We start from the raw sequence: 22,167 nt of genomic DNA on the forward strand, positions 1-22,167 counted from the left end.
GGACAGTTGTCACAATGGAGGGAAGTAACCAGTGGGGTGGTCCCACAGGAATCGGTGTTGCTGCCGGTCAGTGCTCCCTCGACGCTGTGGAGTCTGGTGAGCAAAAATTCTGCTTATGTGAGCTACTGGCATTGAAGTTGTGAGCGAGCAATTTGGCCACTGCATCAATTAGTTTGCTCTGGAGCCCTCCTTCCTGAGCTAAGACAAAAATGTGTGAGCCGGAGGCTAAAAAACTGTGAGCTAGCTCACACTAACTCAGCCAGTCTGGTGTAGTGGGTTAAGTGCGCGGACTCTAATCTGGGAGAACTGGGTTTGATTCCCCACTCCTCCACTTGCACCTGGCTGGGTGGCCTTGGGCAAGTCGTAGCTCTGACGAGCTGTCCTTGAAAAAGAGCGGTGGATTTATACTTCACTTGGAGTCTCAGAGCGGTTTACAAACTCCTTTCCCTTCCCCTCCCCACAACAGACACCCTGTGAGGTGTTTGGGGCTGAGAGAACTCTGACACAAACTGCCCTTTTTCAAGGACAGCTGTGCCAGAGCTTGTGACTGACCCAAGGTCACATCAGCAGGTGCAAGTGGAGAAGTGGGGAATCAACCCCGGTTCTCCCAGATTAGAGTTCGCACACGTAACCACTACACCAAACTGGGAAAGGAGTTTGTAAGCCGCTCTGAGACACCTTTGGGTAGTGAAGGGCGGGGTATAAATTCCTCCTCCTCCTCCTCCTCCTCTTCTTCTTCGGAACACTGCTGTCAGTATGATTTAGCTTGTTCATAAATAATGTGGAATTAGGGGTGAGCAGTGTAGGGGCCAAGGTCAGATAGCACTGAATTATTCAGGCTGGTGAAAAACCAAGGCTGACTGTGAAGAGCTCCAAGAGGAACTCCACAAACTTGGCGAGTGGGTGACAATGTGGCAAGTGAAGGTCAGTGTAGGTAAGTATAAGGTGATGCATGTTGGGACCAAAAATCCAATTTCAAGGATAGGATAATTAGGTCTGAACTTGCTAAGACTGAGAGGGAAAGAGAAAGATCTTGGGGTCATACTGGATAGCTCAATGAAAAGTGTCCACCCAGTGTGCTGCAGCAGTGAAAAAAACTTGCACTGGGGATTATTAGGAAAGGGATTGAAAATAATACAGCCAATATTATAATGTCCCTGTATAGATCTATGGTGTAGCCTCATTTAGAATACTGTGCATCGTTCTGGTCACTGTATCTCTAAAAGGACACCTCAGAGATGGAAAAAGTACTGAATAGGGCAACCTAGGCCCCAGTCACATGGGAGGATTTGCCCCGCAAAACGGACGGGTCGAGGGCGGATTCAACTGGCACGATCAGATGCCAACGTCTGGCAAGCGTCGCACCCCCGCCCCCAACCCATCCCTTCCGGCCGAAGATGCAGATCTAAAAGAGAGTAGTGAAAGGGCATTACCTACCGAATGACGCGCAGCATCGGTGGCCGTGGGATCGCCGACGCGCGGTTATCCCGTGGTATGTGTGGTAATGGCGAACTGCGCATGCGCACAACTGCTGCAGCTGGCCCTCCTCGCCCTACTTAGAGTCGCTTTCCCTGCAGCATGTGATCATGGCTGCCAGCAGAAGCGCAGAGCCTCGGGGGACCTGTCTGATCCCGCTGTCGTGCTTCTGTTTGTTCCGGCTCTAAAAAGCTGCACTTTTTCCGCTCGTGTGACTGGGGTCCTAGATGGTTAAAAGGCTGGAGCACCTTCCCTTTGAGGAAAGGCTATAGAGTCTGGGACTAGAGTTTAGAAAAGAGACTACTAAGGGGGGACGTGATAGAGATTTGGAGGAAGGGAGTTGACAAAGATAAATTTTTCTCTCTCTCCCCAAAACGCTAGGACTCAGGGGTATCACATGAGCTGATCGGCAGTAGGTTCTGAACAGACAAAAGGAAATACTTCTTTACATAATATGTGATTAAAATGTGGAATTGGTTTCCAGAAGATACAGTGGTGGCCAAAGGTATAGATAGCTTTGAAAGGGGATTAGATAGATTCATGGAAGATTATCAGTGGTTACTAGTCATGGTGATGGAGGGGAACCTCCAAGTTCAGAGGCAGTCAACTTCTGAATCCCAGAGCTAGGAAGCAACATCAGGGGAAGGCCTCGGCCTCTATGCCCTATTATTGGCTGTCCAGAGGATCTGGTTGGCCACTGTGTGAGACAGGACACTGGACTAGATGGATCATTGGTCTGAGCCAGCTCCTCTTATGTTCTTATGGTCACTGGTCTGATCTAGCAGACCTGTTCTTATGTTCCAATCCCTTCTCGATGAATCCGCAAGTTCTCTGAAGTCAGATCTTGAACTTGGCTTTCTCAAAGGTGCTTTCCTTCCACCTTTCTCTTTCTTTTCCCCTTCCTCCCTCCTTCCCACCATCTATTTGCTTTCTTTCCATCTTTCTTTCTTTTCACCTTTCCTTCCTTCCTTCCTCTCTCTCTCTTTCACTCCCCCTCCCTCATCTATTTGCTTTCTTTTTTTCTCTCTCTCTCTTTTCCTTTCTCCCTCCCCCTTCCTCCCCATCTATTTGCTTTCTTTGTTTCTGTTTCTCTTGCTCTCCTTCTTTCTTTCCACCTCTTTCATTCTTTCCACCTTTCTCTTCCTTCCTTCCTCCCACCTCCATCCCCACCTATTTCCTTTCATTGTTCCTTCCTTCCTTTCTCTCTCTTCCTTCCTTCCCCCCTTCCCTCCCCCATCTATTTGCTTCGTTTCTCTCTTTCTCTCTCTCTCTTTCCTCCCCAATCTATTTGCTTTCTTTCCACCTTTCTTTCTTTTTCTCTCTTTCTCACTCCCTCCTTCCCTTCTCCCTCCCTCCCCCATCTATTTGCTTTTTGTTTATCTCTCTCTCTCTGTCTTCCTTTCCACCTTTTTCATTCTTTCCACATCTCTCTTTCTTAGACACATAAATATCATTAGCAAACATATAAATATCATTAGCAAGCAAATAAATATCATTAGCAAACAAATAAATATCATTGGACAAATAAATATCATTATCAATACCATTTTTTGCCCCTTTTGTTTTTATTTGTGCACTTATTTAATGTTAATTAAAAGCAAATTTGCATATTTTCCAATCAAAACTTGTGTTTAATATTTGTTCAGGTCTTGCGGCTCTCAAACATCTAACGTTTATTCTATGTGGCTCTTACATTAAGCAGCTTTGGCCATCCCTGGCTTATAGTTTAGCAATGTTTATATTAAGCAGAGGAGAGCCTTTCTACTTGCTGCACAGAAGCTCCTCTTCATTTGCTCCGTCCAGCTTCTTATTTACTTATACCCTTGATTCCAGCACGAGCGTTTGTGAGTCAGAGATCATTTCTTCAGATGCAGATGTTGTGGATATCAGTCAAAAAAATCAGTCATGGCTTTGCAGGGATTACAGATCTGGTTCTTGCCTATACAGAAGAACCTGGCAGAAGAGGAAGGTGATCCACTGGCCCAAGCAAAGGTTGTTTGGAGAGGAGGGGAGCATGAGGGGAGAGCCAGATAAAGTGGCTCCTGAAGCAAGGAAAGGCCCTTATGCCACCAGGTCTGGGAGCAGAAGGGAGCTGTGGGGAGGAGCCCTGCAGAAGAGCCTGGGGGACAGCGCCCTCCCTCCAGATGTGCAGGGCCAGCTGTTCCGGCAGTTCGGCTACCAGGAGGCGGAGGGGCCCCGGGAGGTCTGCAGCCGACTCCACCGTCTTTGCCGCCAGTGGCTGAATCCAGAAAGGCATACCAAGAGGGAGATGCTGGACCTGGTGGTCCTGGAGCAGTTCCTGGCCGTCCTGCCCCCGGAGATGGAGAGCTGGGTGAGGGAGTGCGGGCCGGAGACCAGTTCCCAGGCGGTGGCCCTGGCCGAAGGCTTCCTCCTCAGCCAGGCGGAGGACAGGAACCAGGACCAGCAGGTGAGAGGGTTGCATCTATGTAGCGTGTGCGGTACAGGGTGTGAAGAATAACAACGGAAAAATACATAGGAATTGCCCCAACTTTTTAAGATCCCCCTCCAGCTCGTTTCCTGTTCTGTTTCTCACCAGTCTCCCCATTCTGGGATCCCCACTTCTATTTCAGGTGCAGGATCGCATTGGGCACCAAGATAACCATGAAGGAGCTTTTCCAGGTGAGATCGAAAGGGGTATTGTTCCCACTGCGTGTCCCCTTTGAGTATAAGGGTGCTGGTTTTATGCCCCTCCCGATCCTGTGTGGGAAAGGTGCTCCACTCCAGCTTCTCAGTTTAGACATTTCTATTTGGGGAACTAAAGAATGAGAATCGATTTAAAGTTTGAGCAGGGCAATCAGAAGAATAGCGGCTTAGGCATACCCCCACTTACCTTCTATGAGTTCTGGGGTAACTTTGGCAACTGTGAAGATGTCATAAAAATGCCGGACCATCAATGAAGACAAATGTTGGGGATTTACAGTTTGCCTGTGATAGTATTATATATGAGAATCTACTAAATGTCTAGGAGAAAATGCAATGTAACCATTTCCAGTCCACCTCACTTCTTGCTGCAGCAGTAAAGGAGTTCATAAGAAGAGCCCCACTGGATCAGACCAGTCATCCGTCTAGTCCAGCCTCCTGTTTCACACAGTGGCCAGCCAGTTCCTCTGGACAGCCAACAACACGGCATAGAGGCCGAGGTCTTCCCCTGATGTGGCCTCCTGGCTCTAGGATTCAGAGGCTTAGATCCTCTGAATGTGGAGGTTCCCCTCAGTGACCATGGCTAGGAGCAATCGATAGACTACTCCACGAATCTATCTAATCCCCGTTTAAAGCTGTTTATTCCTGTGGCCATCACTACATCCTCTGGCAGCAAATTCCACATTTGAATCACTCTCTGTGTAAAGTAGTATTTTCTTTTGTCCATCCTGAACCTATTGCCCATGAGCTTCAATGGATGCCCTTGAGTTCTAGTATTTAGGGAGAGGGAGAAAAAATTTCCCTTTGTCAGCTCTTTCCACCTCATGCATGATTTTAGAAACCTCTGTCGTCCCCCGTCCCCCCCGTCTTCTCTTTTCTAAACTAAAAAGTCCCAGTCTCTTTGGCCTTTCCTCATAGGGAAGGTCCTATTATTATTGTTGCCATTTATGGTCTGCCTTTCTTACTGGAACTTTAGGCAGATAAGTATGATAAAAAGAATTCAGTGAATCAGTAAGCAGATTACAATTTACAACATATTGTCTACCTATGATCACATTACAAGATATGATAAGAATATCTGAATCCAACTGCAAAGTTTCCTAGTACGACAAAATAATTTTGGGCTGGGATTCTAGAACGGGGGGGGGGGGAATCCAGAACAAGTCACATAAATATAATAAAGATGATGTGTCAGTGGCACCTAGCTAGGATGTAAAAGGTAAAGGTTCCCTTGCTCGAAAGCCAGTCGAGTCCGACTCTAGGGTTGCGGTGCTCATCTCCGTTTCAAAGCCAAAGAGCCAGCGCTGTCCGAAGACGTTTCCGTGGTCATGTGGCCGGCATGACTAAACACCAAGGAGCACGGAACGCTGTTACCTTCCCACCGAAGTGGTCCCTATTTATCTACTTGCAATTTCTTGCTTTCGAACTGCTAGATGGGCAGGAGCTGGAACTAGAGACGGGAGCTCATTCCATCATGCGGCACACTCGGGTCTCGAACTGCTGAACTACTGACCTTCCACGGCCTGCAGTTCAGCGTCTTAACTACTTGTTGGTCTGTCACCAGTAGTAGCAAGGCTACCTTTTGCCATATGGGCTGATCTTACCCACTTGCAAAGAGATTTGGGGGTATGCAAGCCTGCGGCTCTGTCAGTGAGTTTAGAACTGCCTGCTCCTTGCACTTCAGTGTCGTTCTTGGATAAACAGCCCGTAGGCTTGCATATGAAACTTTAGGAAGATTGCATTTGGCAAAAGGGTGGAAGCAAAAATTTATCTAAGATAAAGGATGCAAGGATACATTTGACCAGGAGCTAAGAAAGGGAGAATCTTTTCCCCCATTCAGCGAACAGAACTTGGGAAGTATAGAATGCCTTTCCAACTACCTTTTCGTCTTTCCAGGCAGTGCCTTGAAACCAACGATATGTTCTTTGCCATCTCTTTGTGGCAGAGAGAAGGCAGCATCCATGCAGCTGGATCTGGTAAGTGTGAAACTGCAGATCCTGTCCCTGGGTCCCCCCCCCCATCCCAAGACCTATTTCTCCCCCCTCCCCTGCTATTTCTACTGCCCACTAGACAGAAAACGAAACCATCTGACGGAGGTTTGAATCCCAAAAGCAAACATGACATTATAGTCCTTTTGGATTGCCCTTAGAAGGGGAAGATTTCTTACATTATCTTTGAACACGGAGGAGTTTGTTTGTTTCTCTTTTCAGGGTCTGGTGACCTTGGAGGAGGTGTCTGTTCATTTCACCGAGGAGGAGTGGGCCATGCTAGATCCGGACCAAAGAAGGCTTCACCAGGAAGTCATGGAGGAGAATGGTCAGAATGTGGCCTCTCTGGGTAAGGCTCTCCTTTCCCTTGATTCAAAAATGCTAAAGGCAGAAATGGCCCTTTCCTAGAAAAAACTCTGATAAGAGGATTGGACTCGGTCCATACACAGGCAAGGGAGAGATCCCAGCACATGTATTAGTTTGTAAGCTAGAATGTTGCTTAAGAAGAAGAGGAGGAGGAGGAGATTGGATTTATACCCCGCCCTTCACTCGGAGTCTCAGAGCGGCTTACAGTCTCCTTTCCCTTCCCTTCTCCACAACAGACACCCTATGAAGTAGGTGGAGCTGAGAGAGCTCTGAGAGAACTGCTCTTGAGAGAGCTCTTTCAAGGACACCTCTGACAGAACTATGGCTTGCCCAAGGTCATCCAGCATCTGCATGTGGAGGAGTGGGGAATCAAACCCGGCTCGACCAGTTTAGAGCCCGCACACTTAACCATTACACCACACCGGCTTATAAGGAACGTGGCCCACTCCCCAAGGGACCACTGAGGACTGAGCAGGCCGATTGTTCTTCAGAGGCACACAAAGTTGAGTGCCCCTGAAAAGGCATCGAAAGCAGGGAGGGGAAATGGGTGAGCGATTGGCCTTCATAACAGTTTATAGGATGTCTCCTGGAAAGGTCAGTCAGAGGGCAGAGAACCAAGAAGGAGGCTTTTCCATCAGGCCTCCTCCTGTGCCTTTCAGAGCAGCCAAGGAAACAAGCACTTTAAGATAAGGGCAATAGTGGTCATTTTTGTATTTATACAGGGCTCTCACTGTGAATGTTACCGAGCACATGAACACATTTCCTTGCCTTTACTCGTCTCCCATTGGACATGAAGAGGACAAAAGTGGTGGTGGGGGGGGGACCCAAGGGATGTACTGGCATCATTCTACTGTGTTCATTCTACTTACACCATTGTAGGCTTAGGCATGGCCCAGGAAAATAAGGTGACAGAGCTCTGATGCAGCACAGTGAGGCAAGAAAAACAGGAATCGTAGCAGGTGAAGATTTGTCGTATGTCATGAAGAGCTTCACTTGCAGAATCCATGCCTGCCGGACTTCTCTTGGATTCAGGGGTGGCAGGTGCTATTTTCCCATACTAGGCTGGTGGGAAAGGGAAGACAATGTATGTCTGTTCTGAAGTCCTTTGAGGAAGCCTGGGATACAGAAGCACGACATAGACAACAGAATCAGATTTCTAAGTGTTCAGATAGTTAGTAGGAGTTCAAGGTTTTCTAGATCCATCACCACTTCTTCCTGTCCGGGGAGGATTGTGGGGTCTCCTCAAAGGGAGAAGAGCCCTTAGACAGCGGCCCTTTATCAAATCCGCATTAGGTGGTGTCAGACTAGGGTGTCGGATCCTGCTTGCCTTTGTAGGGAGCGAAGAGCCGGTCCCGGTGCAATAGGACACTGTGAGGCTGTGCTCTGTTTTCAGAGGAATTTTATCCTCGTTTTCTTTTTTTTAATCTTGTTTTAACTAGTTGGTCTTCTGTTTTCTGTTCTTTGTCCAGTTTAGTATTAATTAGCTGTTAGCCTTTCTCTTTTCCCCCTCCCCTTTTTGGTTTACAGACTCAGTGCCAAAACGTCCTCTCCCTCCCCACAATTGCAGAGCTGGAAGGGGTCCTACAGGCCATCTAGTCCAACCCTCTGCTCAATGCTGGATCATCCTAGAATATTCCTGACAAGCAGGGCTTTTTTTGTAGAAAAAGCCCAGAAGGAACTCGTTAGCATAATAGGCCACACCCAACAGCAGACACTCGTTAGCATATTAGGCCACACCCTTGACAGCACAGCACATTAGCATATTAGGTCACACCCCCATGTTACCAGAAGTGTGCTCATCCAGCCACACCTACCTTTTGCTTCTTATTCTGTTTACCTTGTTGTCAAAACCTAGAGATTTTTTTTTGTAGCAGGAACTCCTTTGCATATTAGGCCACACACCCCTAATGTAGCCAATTCTAATGAGTTTCTGCTGTTGGGTGTGGCCTATTATGCTAATGAGTTTCTGCTGGGTGTGGCCAACTCAGGAGCCAGCCGGAACTCCGTTCCTGTGCGTTCCGGCCCAAAAATAGCCCTGTTGACAATTGTTCGTCCAGACGCTGCTTACAGACTGCCAGTGAGGGGGAGCTCACCACCTCCCTAGGCAGTTGATTCCACTGTTGCACAACTCTTGCTGTAAAAAAGTTTTTCCTAATGTCCAGCCGGTCCCATCTTGCCCTTAATTTAAACCCATTACTGCAAGTCTTATCCTTTGCTGCCTACAGGAACAGCTCCCTTCTCCTTAGTTGGGGGGGGGGGGATAAGAGTGGCATGGAAGTCGGGTTAAATGAAAAGGTTTGAGGGGGATTAGTGTAGGGCTTTTGTTTTGTTTTTGATTTGATACAGCTGATATTTCATTTTCCTTTGTGTTCTTTTGATCTGTTTTAACTGTTTTGTGACTGTTGTTTTAATTTATTTTAACTGATAGCTCACTTGAGTGGTTTTAAGGATTTTGGTAGGAGGGACAACAGTGGGAGGGCTTCTAGTGTCCTGGCCCCACTGGTGGACCTCCTGATGGCGCTTGGTATTTTTGACAGAGTGTTGGACTGGATGGGCCATTGGCCTGATCCAACATTGGCTTCTCTTATGGTCTTACATTCATAGTGAGGGCTTATTGGCTGAGGGTACTTATTGCTGTTGGAGTTGATTTTTTGAGTGACTAGGCAGTTAGTAGTAACTGAGTAGCAGCATAGATAATAGTGTTTTATCTCCGACTCACCTCCTCTTCCCTGCTTCACCAATTAGACTGTGTGGTGGTGAAGAATGGGGGGGGGGGGTTTAGAAGAGAAAAGGAAATTAGTTTGTTTACTTTCAGCTACTTCCAATTACTTTGGTGTAGCTACCTTGGTGTAGGGGGCTAAGATACTGTATCCTGTCTGGGCTAAGGCTTCCCTTCTCTGTGATTTACTCCTTTCTCCACTTCAGACCAGTAGCAGGATCAGCAGGCGTTTACTTCTGGATCAAAACAGTAGCCAGCTAACCTCCCATGAAGTAACTGGTGTGTTTCTTTCCCCCAAAGAAGAACTTCTGGTTCCCAAATCTGGTTCTACTTCTACCCTGCAAGGAAACAGAAGTTCATTTTCCCAGGATCAAGAAGAAAGAGTGCGATCAGCAGGTATTGTACCTATTTGTGACTTGTGGACCTTTTTTGGGGGGGTATCTGGATAGGACCTCTTTTGCTAACTTTTAGCCACTGGAGAGCTGAGGAATTTCTAAAGAGGAAACAGCTGAAACTACCTATGAAAGGTTTCTCCAGTGTGAAAGGCAGGTTAGAACAGATAACAAAATGCAGGCTTAATGGTGCCAAATCTTGTGGACAACAGGCAGTTGTACACAACATTTATTTACTTATTTGCCTCTCTGGATCCCTTTTGGAGGAACTCACAAAGATCAACAATGCTATAAAACCTTAAGCACAGAATAAATTATTAGTACTAAAGTTTAAGCAAGCCAGAGGCATTAGAAGAGCATAAAACAGCCATTGAGTAGCCTCAAAAATATCCAGAGAACAGTCCTCAGGAAAGACGCAGAAAGTAAAAAAGATAAAACCTCTTCATTAAAAAGCCTAGCTGAAAAGAAATGTTTAGGCTTAGTGATAAAAAGATAGTGGATTGGCTTCCACCATGCTTCAGGGGTGGGGGAGGGTATTCCGCAGACAGAGCCATCATGGAAATTGCCCCATAACTTGTGACCACCTTATCTCTGTATGTGGGGGCACAGAGAGTGGTGTTTAGTGGTGGCAGAAAGATACTGTAGAAGGCTCATTGAGGGCCTTCAAAATAAGAACCACCACCATTGAACCTGCTACAATTGCTCCATCTATTCCGGTAATGTCTGTTCTGATTGGCAGTGGTTCTTCAGAGAGAGGTGATTGGACCCTGGATGTAATAAGTCCAGGGGAAGAGATCTCTTGGGGTGCAATGAACACTCCTTTTATTTGTTTTCTGTGAATTCTCTCCTGTTATCCTGCCCAATGCCATTATTTGCTCTTTATTCCAGAGGCAAATGGTCCCCAGAACAAGTTGGAGGGAGAAGTGCAACAGCTTTCATTGCAAGGGAATAAGCCGAGAGGAGACAATGAAACGAAACGAAAGAGTGGGAATGAATCCCAAGAGATCCAGCCATACCATGGAAGAATCGATTGTCCTGTGTGTGGCAAAACATTCAGTTATCAATCAGCATTTGATACACACTGGAGAATCCACACTGGGGAGAAACCACATAAATGTTTGGAGTGCGGAAAGACTTTTGTTCAGAAGGCACATCTTATGCAACACCAAAGAATTCACACAGGGGACAAACCTCATAAATGCTTTCAGTGTGGGAAGAGCTTTGCTCGGAGTGCCAGCCTTACTGCTCATCAACGAATCCACACTGGGGAGAAACCATATATATGCTTGGAGTGCGGAAAGAGCTTTGCTCGGAGTTCAGCCCTTACTGACCATCGGCGAATCCACTCAGGGGAGAAACCATATAAATGCTTGGAGTGTGGAAAGAGCTTTGCTCAGAGAGGTAATCTTACTGCCCATCAACGGATCCACACTGCAGAGAAACCATATAAATGCCTGGAGTGTGGAAAGAGCTTTGCTCGGAATACAGAGCTTACTACCCATCAACGTGTCCACCAAGGGGAGAAACTATATAAATGCTTGGAGTCTGGAAAGATGTTGCTTGGAAATCCAAGCCTTATTGTCCATCAGCGAATACACGCAGGTGAAAAATATAAATGCTTGGAATGTGGAAAGACGTTTTCCCGGAGTTCAGGCCTTATTGTCCATCGACGAATCCACACAGGGGAGAAACCATATAAATGCCTGGAATGTGGGAAGTCCTTTGTTGCAAGTCCAGGCCTTATTGTCCATCGACGAATTCACATGGGAGAGAAACCAGATAAATGCTAAGAATGTGGGGAAAACTCATATCTAAATATTCATCTTCTCATGTCAGAAAATTCACATTAACTAGAGAAAAAATCCATCTGCTATTTGCTATGGAAGCAAAGACAATCTATCCGTCTCCTCTCAAGCATGGAGGCGACCTTACAGCATCTTCTTTGAAGTGGGGTGATTGGCTGTGTAGAGTTATCTCTGCTGTCCCCAGACCAGAGAAATGCATTCCAATCTACCATTCCAAATTCTGTTACGTTCTACTATTCATTACATTACATTGCAATCTACTATTCTAATCTATTATTCCAAATAAGATATAAAATAAAGAAGACGCATGGCGTTTCTGGGGGATTGGAGAAGATGGTAACTCAAAACATCCTGCTAGCAACCATAATATAATATTTGTTAGGCTTTCAACTTTTTAATTTGTGGTTGACTTTCTATGTTGTCATCCCGTTCCTCTTGTGGAATTTTTCTAATTCATGCTCTCTTGCGAGTAGCCATTGGCATTTCTTGTTTCTTGATGTATATGTTACTTCTGTGTAACTGTATATGTTTTCTCAGGGACCCCGTCACACGGCAAAGTTGCTGCAGGAAAGGCACGGATGGTGGGCGGATTATCCAGGCGTGATCACACCCCAACATCTGGGAAGTGGAGCGCACCCGTGGCTTACTGCCGACAATGTGCGTTAAAAAACTAGTACCTCCAAGGTACCAGTAAACGTTTGCCACGGGCTGCCTCCAGACGCCTGTGGTGCGATCGCGCTGGCACGCAGCATTCCCCTCCGGTCCCTCGTTTACCCGCCAGCATCGAGGGAAGGACTGGTGGTGTGCCGCCGGCACGTCTGATCGCGTAATCGCGGATCAAACTGCGCCGGGGCAATTAGCCACGCCTCCCCCCCGCGATATCCGGCCGTGTGACCGGGGGGGGCCTCAGTATAGTTTTTTCTTTGTTCCTGAGTAGTTTTAGTCCCCCCCCCCCATTGTGCCATTGCACTTTTTTATAAGGTATCTTTTGAATAAAACATCATTGTTAACACTTTTAACAAAGGCTCACGTATAATAATGGCATTTATTTTACATAGATAAATTAAAGGAGAACAGTTGTCCAAGCCCATTAAAATAGCTTAGCCCTGACCTGGATAGCCCAGGCTTAGTCTGAACTCATCAGGCCTTTGAAGCTTAGCAGGGTCAGCTGTGGCTAGTGTTAGGCTGGGAGACCTCCAAAGAATACCAGGGTTGTGGCGCAAAGGCAGACAATGCCAAGCCACCTCCAATCGCCTCTTTCCTTAAAAACCCAACGTGGTTGCCGTAAGTCAGTCGTGGCTTGACAGCAAAGAAATAAAACGGCTTAACAAAATTAAACAGGTTACAGGCAAGGTGTATCTTCAAAGATGATGCTCCAGATCAGTTCAGTTCCCCACATTCTTACATTTTCAAAATCATCTTCCAACAATAGCTAGCTAGCCTATCTGACAGCTCACAGTCTTGGCTAACTAATCAGTACATCCAGTTCTCAATGTGGCAAAAACGCTGCTTACTGAAGTCCAGAGACTGGAGCCATGAAAAGACAAGAGAGATCCTTCTACAATCCTGAGGGGGGAAAGCCAGGTTTCTAGGGAAAAAAAAATCTGAAATCTTAAAAAAAAAAAAAAATACACTGAAGGGGTTGGCCCTTGGGCTGAGTTGTACACCAACCACTAGGTCAGGTGATTTGCTATGACAGAACTGGTGTGAACATACTGTTCAGTAGCAACCACCCCACAAAAGCCAGGGTGGTGTAGTGGTTAGAGTTTCAGACTAGGACCTGGTAGATCCAGGTTCAGATCCCCACTTTGCCATGGAATCTTGCTGGGTGAAATTGGGCTAGCCTAATTTACTTCTCCTGCCAACCTAGCAGTTCGAAAGCAAGAAATTGCAAGTAGATAAATAGGGACCACTTCGGTGGGAAGGTAACAGCGTTCCCTGCGCCTTGGTGTTTAGTCATGCCGGCCACATGACCACGGAAATGTCTTCGGACAGTGCTGGCTCTTCGGCTTGGAAATGGAGATGAGCATCGCAACCCTAGAGTCGGATTCGACTGGCTTTCGAGCAAGGGAACCTTTACCTTCACTAATTTACTTCACAGGATTGTTGTGAGGATAAACTGAAGGAGAAAGGGGATTATGTAAGCTGTTTACAATCCCCATAGGGAAAAAGAAGGTGCCACTGGGTCAAAGTCAACACATGGTGACCCCATCCACAGGTCCTTATAGGCGAGATCCTTCCAGTCCACTTGCCTTTTAGGCAAGAGATCCTTCCAGTCCACTGGGCCTGCAGCTCGCGCTGTGCGACTGGGCCATGATTTTCCTAGGAAGAGGCTACCAGGGGAGCGGAAGAGGGAAGCTGGAGGACAAAGCTGCCTTTGTTGGCTTGTGGGCAGGTTATGGGGGCCTTCAGGGAAGGGAAAGAAATAATGGGGAGGGGGAAATGAGATGCCCTCCATAAGTAACTGTAGGTTACTTTACTTGTTACCATATGTTATTTACAATGCTTGTTTCTGTTGCTGCTTTGAAAAGCCCAGTCAGAATGGCTACTTGGCTCTCTCCCGTGGGGATTTGATTTCAAGGAGACGTCCCATAAATTGTTCTGGAATCCAGTTCCTACACCCCACCCTTCCCTGAGGAAGTGTGTGTACACACAAAAGCTCATACTTTGAATAAAATCACACCCTGAATAAACCTTTGTTGGTCTTTTAAAGGTGCCACCAGACTCAAAACTTGTTCTGCTGCTTCAGACCAAAACCACTGCCCACCTGGATGTAGTGTAATTCATGTTAAGTTTGTAAAGTGCCCCCTGGTCTCTTGTCTGGTATATCTAACCCAGTCTTTCTCGTTATTGTCAGTAGCCATGTTGGTTTGAAGCAACAAAACAAGGCCTGAGTCCAGTGGCACCTTTAAGATCAACAAAGTTTAATTCTGGGTATTTGCACGCACCCGGAAGCTGATACCCAGAATTAAGCTCTGCTGGTCTTAAAGATGTCACTGGACTCACGCTTTGTTCTATTCCTTTCATAACGGTTTGCATTCAGAGTTCTGTAAATCCAGGGACTCCATCCTGCCCCCCCCCCCATTCTGAACCTCCAGATCCCTCCTTAGACTCTTAGGCTGCGATCACAGGCACTAAATAATGCACACTTTCAATGGGGACATACTAAAACTAAGGACAGCGATTGCCCATAGGGAATACATGAGTGCCCATAGACAGTGCTGGATTTACGCATAAGCTAAATAAGCTACAGCTTAGGGCCTCGCAATCTGCTGGGGCCTTGAATAAAAACACAATATAAAAAATGATTTCAAATATTTAAAAGGCGTATATATTTTAAATTTTTCTGAGACCAGCTGATGTAATTTAAAACAGATGGGGGCCTCTGGGTTTTGTATAGCTTAGGGCCTCAGCAAGTCTAAATCCGGCCCTGCCCATAGAGAATAATGGAGTTTGCCCAGAGGGGATTGTGCAGTACATAATTGCCAACAGAGAATCCAAAATTGCCAACAGAGAATCCATGATTGATCATAGGGAATAATGGAGAGCAGAGCACACCTGACCATAGGGTATAATGGAGTCCACACTTCCCATAACTGCCCATAGGGAATAATAGAGAGGTCGCTTGCCCATAGGGGATAATGGAGTACAAAATTGCCAATAGAGAATCCATGATTGCCCATAGGGAATAATGGAGAGTAGGCTTGCCCAAGGGGACAGTTCAGTACATAATTGCCAACAGAGAATCCATGATTGATCATAGGGAATAATGGAGAGCAGAGCACACCTGACCATAGGGTATAATGGAGTCCACACTTCCCACAATGAATAAGGGAGACCACATGTGGACGTGGGAAATAAGGGAAAGCACGCTTGTCCAGAGGGAATAAGGGAGACTACACGTTCCCATAGGGAATAAAGGAGACCATGCTTGCCCACAGAGGATATTGGGCTCCACGCTTGCCCAAAGGGAATAATACAGACCACACTTCCCCATTATGTAGCGCATTAATGTAGTGTGTGTGATCGCAGCCTTAGGGACAAGAATGAGCTGAAGCTGGGAGGTTCGCCGCACTTTGCAGGGAAATCGGAGGGAGGCTTGCTGGGTAAACAGATTGCAGCCTCTGGAAGGGTGAAGTCAGGAAGAGGCCCCTTTTCGCCTTCCGTAGAGAGAGTCGGTCTAAAGGTTAATTGAACGAAGTCTGAGTCCAGTGGCCCCTTTAAGACCAACCAAGTTGTATTCAGAGCATAAGCTTTCGTGTGCAAAGCGCACTTCTTCGGACGAATGGAATAGAAGTGGAATAAAAGGGTTAATTGGACAGAGTCTCCATTCCTAGAGAGGCGCCGAGTGGGCCAGGTGACTTGACGCAGTCGCTTCCTGTTCCACTGTCCCAAGTGGGTGGTGATCGATTAATGATGTCGGAGGAAGGGGAGCGGCGGCGGATTTTTGGAAAAAAAATAGGTACGCAATAACAATAATGTTTCCTTTGCAAAAACTTCTCCGTGGTTTTGACTGTGGAATAGTGCAGAGAGGTGGCCGACTTCGGGTGTCCCAAAGATTCCTGCACTATTTGCTGCCCGGACCCCCAGGGTTCCCTCTAAACCGAGTTAGTGTGAACTTAGCTAGCTCACAGTTTTTTAACCTCCGGCTCACACATTTTTGTCCTAGCTCAGGAAGGATGGCTCCAGAGCGAACTAGTTTACGCAAAAGCCAAATCGCTCACTCGCAGCTTTAATGCCAGTAGCTCACAAAGTAGAATTTTTGCTCACAAGACTGCACGGCTTAGAGGGAGCGTTGACCCGGACTCTGTAACTTAGCAATACTTCCTTAACGTTATTAACCAAAGGACTCCACTTTTCAACGTTTTTTCCCTACTTGCTCTCTGGAAGCTCCTCTTCAGTGGAAGCAGAGCTGAGTTCTTCCTGTAATGTGGTGTAAGTGCATTCTGCTGCCAGTGGTTAGAATGTGACCTTGTAGGCATGTAGGGCTATCTTTCAGCTATGCTCCTGCAGAGTGCAGGGGGTTGGACTAGATGACCTGCAAGGTCCCTTCCAACTCTAACATTCTATGATTCTAAGTAGTGCAGTGGTTTTTGTCTATCATAGCAAAACAAAAGAGAGGTCCAGCAGACTCATGCCCTTGATTCTAGTATGATCTCTTATGAATCAGAGCTCACGTCTTCAAATCGAGAGGTCATATATATGCATGTGTGTACACACACACAGAATCTCAATCCAAAAATCCATCTTGGCTTTGCAGAAGGTCTCAGATCCAACACGTCCCTTTCTAGAAGAATCTGGCAGAGGAGGAAGGTAATCCAGCGGTCAAGGGGAAGGCTGTTTGGAGAGGAAGGGAGGATGAGGGGAGAGCTGGACTCAGCTGCCCCTGAATCAGGAAGAGGCATTGATGCGAATGAAGATGGGAGCAGAAGGGAGCTGTGGGAAGGGACCATGCAGAAGAGCCTGGGAGACCACATCCTCCCTCCAGATGTGCAGCGCCATCAATTCAGGCAGTTCGGCTACCAGGAGGCGGAGGGGCCCCGGGAGGTCTGCAGCCGACTCCACCGTCTTTGCCGCCAGTGGCTGAAGCCGGAGAGGCGCAGCAAGAAGGAGATGCTGGACCTGGTGATCCTGGAGCAGTTCCTGGCCGTCCTGCCCTCGGAGATGGAGAGCTGGGTGAAGGAATGCGGGCCGGAGACCAGTTCCCAGGCGGTGGCCCTGGCAGAAGGCTTCCTCCTCAGCCGGGCAGAGGAGAAGAATCAGGACCAGCAGGTGAGAGGGATTCATCTTGGTAGTGTCTGTGTGTGGGGGGGCACAGGATATGGTCAAGGAAGATCAGGAAGCAATTTTTCTCCAGGCCAGTTTGGCCAGGGATCCTGGAGGTTTTTTGTCATCTTCTGAGCATGGGGGTGTAAGGTATTTGTGAATTTCCTGCATTATGCAGGTGGTTGAACTAGATGGCCCCGGAGGTTCCTTCCAACCCACCCTAGCCTGTTTTCTGTTCCTTTTCTCATTGGTCTCCCCTTTCTGGGATCCCCCCCCCCTCTGTTTCAGGTGCAGGAGAAGATTGCACAGGAGCATTACCACAGAGCAGCTTTTCCAGGTAAGATCGAAAGGGACGTCATTCCCACTGGATGGCCTCCTTGAATGTAGGGGGGCTGCTTTTATGACCCCCCCCCCCGTTTCTGAGGGGGGAAAGATGCTCCACTCCATCTTCTATTTAAAAAATTTGTTTGGGGAGGTAAAAACCTAGAATTGATTTAAAATCACTGCAGGGTAATTGGACGAATACAGAGAGGGAGTTGACAAGGGTGCCTCCGAACTCAAATGGTGATAGTCAGTGTCAAAAGTTGGGAAGATAACGCATTGGTCCAATAAAAAGAGTTCCAAGATCATAGGCTTTCAGAAGCTCTTATGCCTCAAAAACACAATCCTCCACTTTGCCATCAATGCTACACTTAAGACCTATTAGAACTGCCAGACTAGATAGCTATTCCATCCAAACAGTTTGATAAAAAAGAGAATGTTCACTTCTTGTCTGCTAGCATCAGATAAAAGGCATTCTAGCCTACAAAGAAGAGGCCTTGCAACTTAATAGAATCTTATTAAATCCTAACAAAATCTTAATATCAAAATTTATAAAGCCAGAAAAATAGAAGTATATGAATAATTTGAATTAACACCATTCTGTATTCCCATCCATGCTACATGGTCTTTCCTGCATGCAGAGAGATTCTGGGATTTGGTAGCAGCATTTCTGTCCTGGGTTTGGCATCGTCTGTTCCTCGTATTACAGAGTTCTTTCTTCTTAGTTCTGTAAATTCTGGAGAAACAGGCCACAGTGTTGTAATCTCAAGACTGGATTTGTCAAAAGTGTGAAAGCAAACAGGTATCCGAGATAAGGATGCAAGGATAGTTGCGGCCATGAGCCAAGACAGTGCCCAATGGAGCTGAAATGCAAAGTACATGGAAAGTACAGAACGCCATACAGTTACCTTTTTCTGCTTCCAGGTGGTGCCATAAAACCAAGGATACATTCTTTGCCGTTTCTTTCTGGCAAAGAGAAAGCCGCTTCCGTGCAGCCTGATGGAGTGAGTGTGGAACTATGGATCATGGGTCCCCCGGGTGCTTCCCCCACCCTCCCTAGGCCAGGGAGACTCTCTTTCTGTCTCCTTCCCCAGCTGCTATCTGTGCTGCTCACTGGGTAGAAAATGGAAGCATCCGATGGAAGGTTGAGTCATGAACATCAGCATCTTGTTATAGTCTTTTTAGATTGCCCTTAGAAAGGGAAGGATTCTTACATTCTCTGTGAAGACAGAGTTGTGTCTCCCCCCCCTCCCTTTTCAGGGCCTGGTCACCCTTGAGGAGGTGTCTGTTCATTTCACTGAAGAGGAGTGGGCCCTGCTGGATCCGGACCAAAGGAGGCTTCACAGGGAAGTCATGGAGGAGAATTGTCAGAACGTGGCCTCTCTGGGTAAGTTTCTCAATTGACAGTTTCTGACGGAAGAAATCATTCCTTCTGAGAAGGACCCCAGCCCTGACTGGTATGGCTCCAGCTAGCCCAATCGCAGTAGCTCTCAGAAGCTAAGCAGGGTTGGCAGGGCTCTTTTTGTAGAAAAAGTCCAGCAAGAACTTATTAGCATAATATACCACACCCAACAGCAGGAACTCATAAGCATATTAGGCCACACCCCTGACAGTACAGCTCATTAGCATATTAGGCCACACCCCGTGTTACCAGAAGTGTGGTCATCCAGCCACACCCACCTTTTGCTTCTTATTCTGTTGACCTTGTTTGTTGTCAAAACCCTGGGCTTTTCTTGTAGCAGGAACTCCTTTGCATGTTAGGCCACACACCCCTAACGTAGCCAATCCTAATGAGTTTCTGCTGTTGGGTGTGGCCTATTATGCTAATGAGTTCCTGCTGGGTGTGGCCAACTCAGGAGCCAGCCGGAACTCTGTTCCTGTGCGTTCCTGCCCAAAAATAGCCCTGAGGGTTGGTATATGGATGGGAGACCACCAAGGGAATCCAGGGGTGCAATGCAGTGGCAAGCAGTGGCCAACCACCTCTGTCTGTCTCTTGCCTTGCCAACCCTACAGGGTCACCACAAGCATTTCTAACTGCCACCAGTAAGGACCCTGGTAGGCAGTCTCCCAATGGAGACTTTCAGTGGGGGAGTGGAGTGTGGTCCACATGCAGGCAAGGAAGGGGGTCGTTCATACTCACTGGAGTCCATAAGTATTAGCATGTAAGCGAAAATGTTGCCTTGTAAACTGAAAGGAAAACAGCAGAGAAGGAGGATTGGGCAGGCTCATTGTTCTTCGGGGGAACAAAATCTTCAGTCCCGGTTGGGAATCCATTGAAAGCAGAGCAGGAGGGGGACTGGCCTCCATAACAGTTTATGGGATGTCAGCGGGGCCTCCTCTTGGGCCTTTCAGAGCAGCCGTAGAAACGAGCATTTCAAACAATACCAATTAAAATAAGAACAACAAAAATAACAGTATTGATATTTGTATTTATATAGGGCTCTCAGTATGCATTTTCAAAAAGAAATTTCCTTGCCCTGAGGACACTAGAGTCTCCTATGGGGCTTGATGATGAAGTTAAGTATGGGGCAGAAGGGATAAATTGGAGTTTTTCTGCTGTGTTAAGAACATAAGAAGATTCTTGCTGGATCATACTAGTGGCCCATCTAGTCCAGCATCCTGTCTCGCGCGGTGGCCAACCAGTTCCTCTGGATGACCAACCACCAAGAAAACAGGAGCTGAGTGGGTGAAGTTTTGCTGTGTGTCATGAAGAGCTTTGCCTGCTGAATTTCTGCCTGCCACGCTGCTCTTGGAATCAAAGGGGCAGGGACCAATGTTCCCTCTAAGCTGTGGAGTCTTGTGAGCAAAAATTCTACTTTGTGAGCTACTGGCATGAAAGTTGTGAGCATGTAGTTTTGCTGCTGCATAAATTAGTTTGCTCTGGAGCCCTCCTTCCTGAGCTAAGAGAAAAATGTGTGAGCTGGAGGCTAAAAAACTGTAAGCTAGCTCACACTAACTTAGCTTAGAGGGAACACTGGCAGGGACTGACTCTCTGTTCCAGGCTGGAGGGAAAGGGAAGATAAGTGTATGCTGTTCTGAGCTCCTTTTTGGGTTGTGAGGTCTAACAATGTCCTAAATACAAGAAACACATTTATAAATGTTAAAAAGAAATCTCACCGTGTTGTTATGAGTTTTTGGGACCCAATGCCACCTTTTTCCGTCCTGGAAGGGTCTCTAGAAAGGGAAAGGAGCCCTTAGGCAGTGGCCCTCTGTCAGAGTCATCCTAGGTGGGGGTCATACTGTGACGCTGGATCCTCTTGCCTGAGGAGGTGGGCGAAGATATTGTATCCTGGTGGCTCTGCGTAGGCCTTCCCTTTCCTTCCCTGCTCCCTTTTTCTCCACTTTGGGCTACCAGCAGGATCAGCAGGTGGATCCTTCTGGATGCCAGCAGCAACCCCCTGCTTTCCCATTGCATACATCTTTCAGGGGTTTAAAACATTTGTTTTTTTCCTTTTTGCCATCATGAGTGGCTGGGGTTCAGATTTTTGTTGTTGTTCAGTCGCACAGTCGAGTCCGACTCTTCGCGACCCCATGGACCAGATCTCGCCAGGCCTTCCGGTCTTCCACCGTCCTCTGAAGATTGCTCAACTTCATGTTCGTTGCATTTATGACACTGTCTAACCATCTCATCCTTTGCCGTCCCTGTCTTCTTTAACCTTCAATCTTTCCCAGCATCAGGGTCTTCTCCAGTGAGGGCTCCCTTCTCATTTGGTGGCCAAAGTATTTTTTTTATTGTTTTTGTTAATAACATTAACATTACATACGTCAAATACTTTTTGCTTATAAATTAATAAGAATAATTGCTTACTTTGAGCTTCAGTTTCATTATCTGGCCTTCCAGGGAACAGTCAGGGTTGATTTCTTTTAGGATTGACTGATTTGATCTCCTTGCAGTCCAAGGGACTCTCAAGAGTCTTCTCCAGCACCATAGTTCAAAAGAATCTATTCTTCGGCGCTCGGCCTTCCTTATAGTCCAACTCTCGCAGCCATACATGGCTACTGGGAATACCATTCAGATAGTTTGGTTTGAAAACCTGAATGTTTCGTAGAGTTGGAATGTCTAGAAGTCACCGGTCCGTTTCTTTCCCCCAAAGGAAATCTTCTGGTTCCCAACCCTGATTCCATATCCACAGTGGAAGAAGCAGGAGATCCACTTCTCCAGGACCCAGATGAAAGAAAGAGATCAGCAGGTATCTGCTTACCTCTGTGGTGGGAACCTTACTCTGGTGCGTGTGGGTAGGATACCTCTTGGAGTAAAGTTCACCAGCTGGAGGATGGAGGGATTTCTCAGGAGGCAACGGCCTGAGAATGGCCAGGAAGTGTGAAAGAGAAGACCAAAATGCTGGCTTGTTTTTAACTAAGGGGTGGGTGGGGGAGTTTATACAGTGCTCGGCTTTAATACACATGGATTTACGTATATCCTGCCTCTCCACTGACCAAGTTGGTTCAAAAATCAAAACAATATGGGAAGACCTTAAATACTGACAAAATAATCAATTTAAAAAGCCAGGGGCACAAGAAGAGCGTAAAACAGCCACTGAGGTTCCCTGAGAAATCCCCTAAAAACTGTCCACAGGTTAGAAGACCATAAAACCGCTAAAAAGATAACCTTCTAAGCTAAAGCCCGGTTGGAAAGAGATGTTTTGACCTGGCTCTGAAAAGATAGGAAGGTA

General features: G+C 46.9%; 2 protein-coding genes across 2 annotated transcripts in view; one reads left to right on the plus strand and one right to left on the minus strand.

Annotated features, from left to right (window-relative positions):
- Positions 1 to 22,167, minus strand: part of LOC107113378 — a 201,440-nt gene that overhangs the window by 96,930 nt on the left and 82,343 nt on the right. The window lies entirely within an intron of this gene.
- LOC107113387 (zinc finger protein 420-like) overlaps positions 1 to 22,167 on the plus strand; it is a 49,009-nt gene that overhangs the window by 23,902 nt on the left and 2,940 nt on the right. The window contains exons 5-8 of the mRNA XM_015414715.1: positions 1,413 to 1,418; positions 10,671 to 11,091; positions 11,176 to 11,326; positions 13,306 to 13,324. Of these exons, the coding sequence (XP_015270201.1) occupies positions 1,413 to 1,418; positions 10,671 to 11,091; positions 11,176 to 11,326; positions 13,306 to 13,324 (597 nt within the window). The remainder of the gene's footprint in view (positions 1 to 1,412; positions 1,419 to 10,670; positions 11,092 to 11,175; positions 11,327 to 13,305; positions 13,325 to 22,167) is intronic.

The sequence above is a fragment of the Gekko japonicus genome, unplaced genomic scaffold (genome assembly GCF_001447785.1).
Source record: "Gekko japonicus isolate JY-2015 unplaced genomic scaffold, Gekko_japonicus_V1.1 scaffold1614, whole genome shotgun sequence".
In the NCBI taxonomy this organism is placed as follows: Eukaryota; Metazoa; Chordata; class Lepidosauria; order Squamata; family Gekkonidae; genus Gekko; species Gekko japonicus.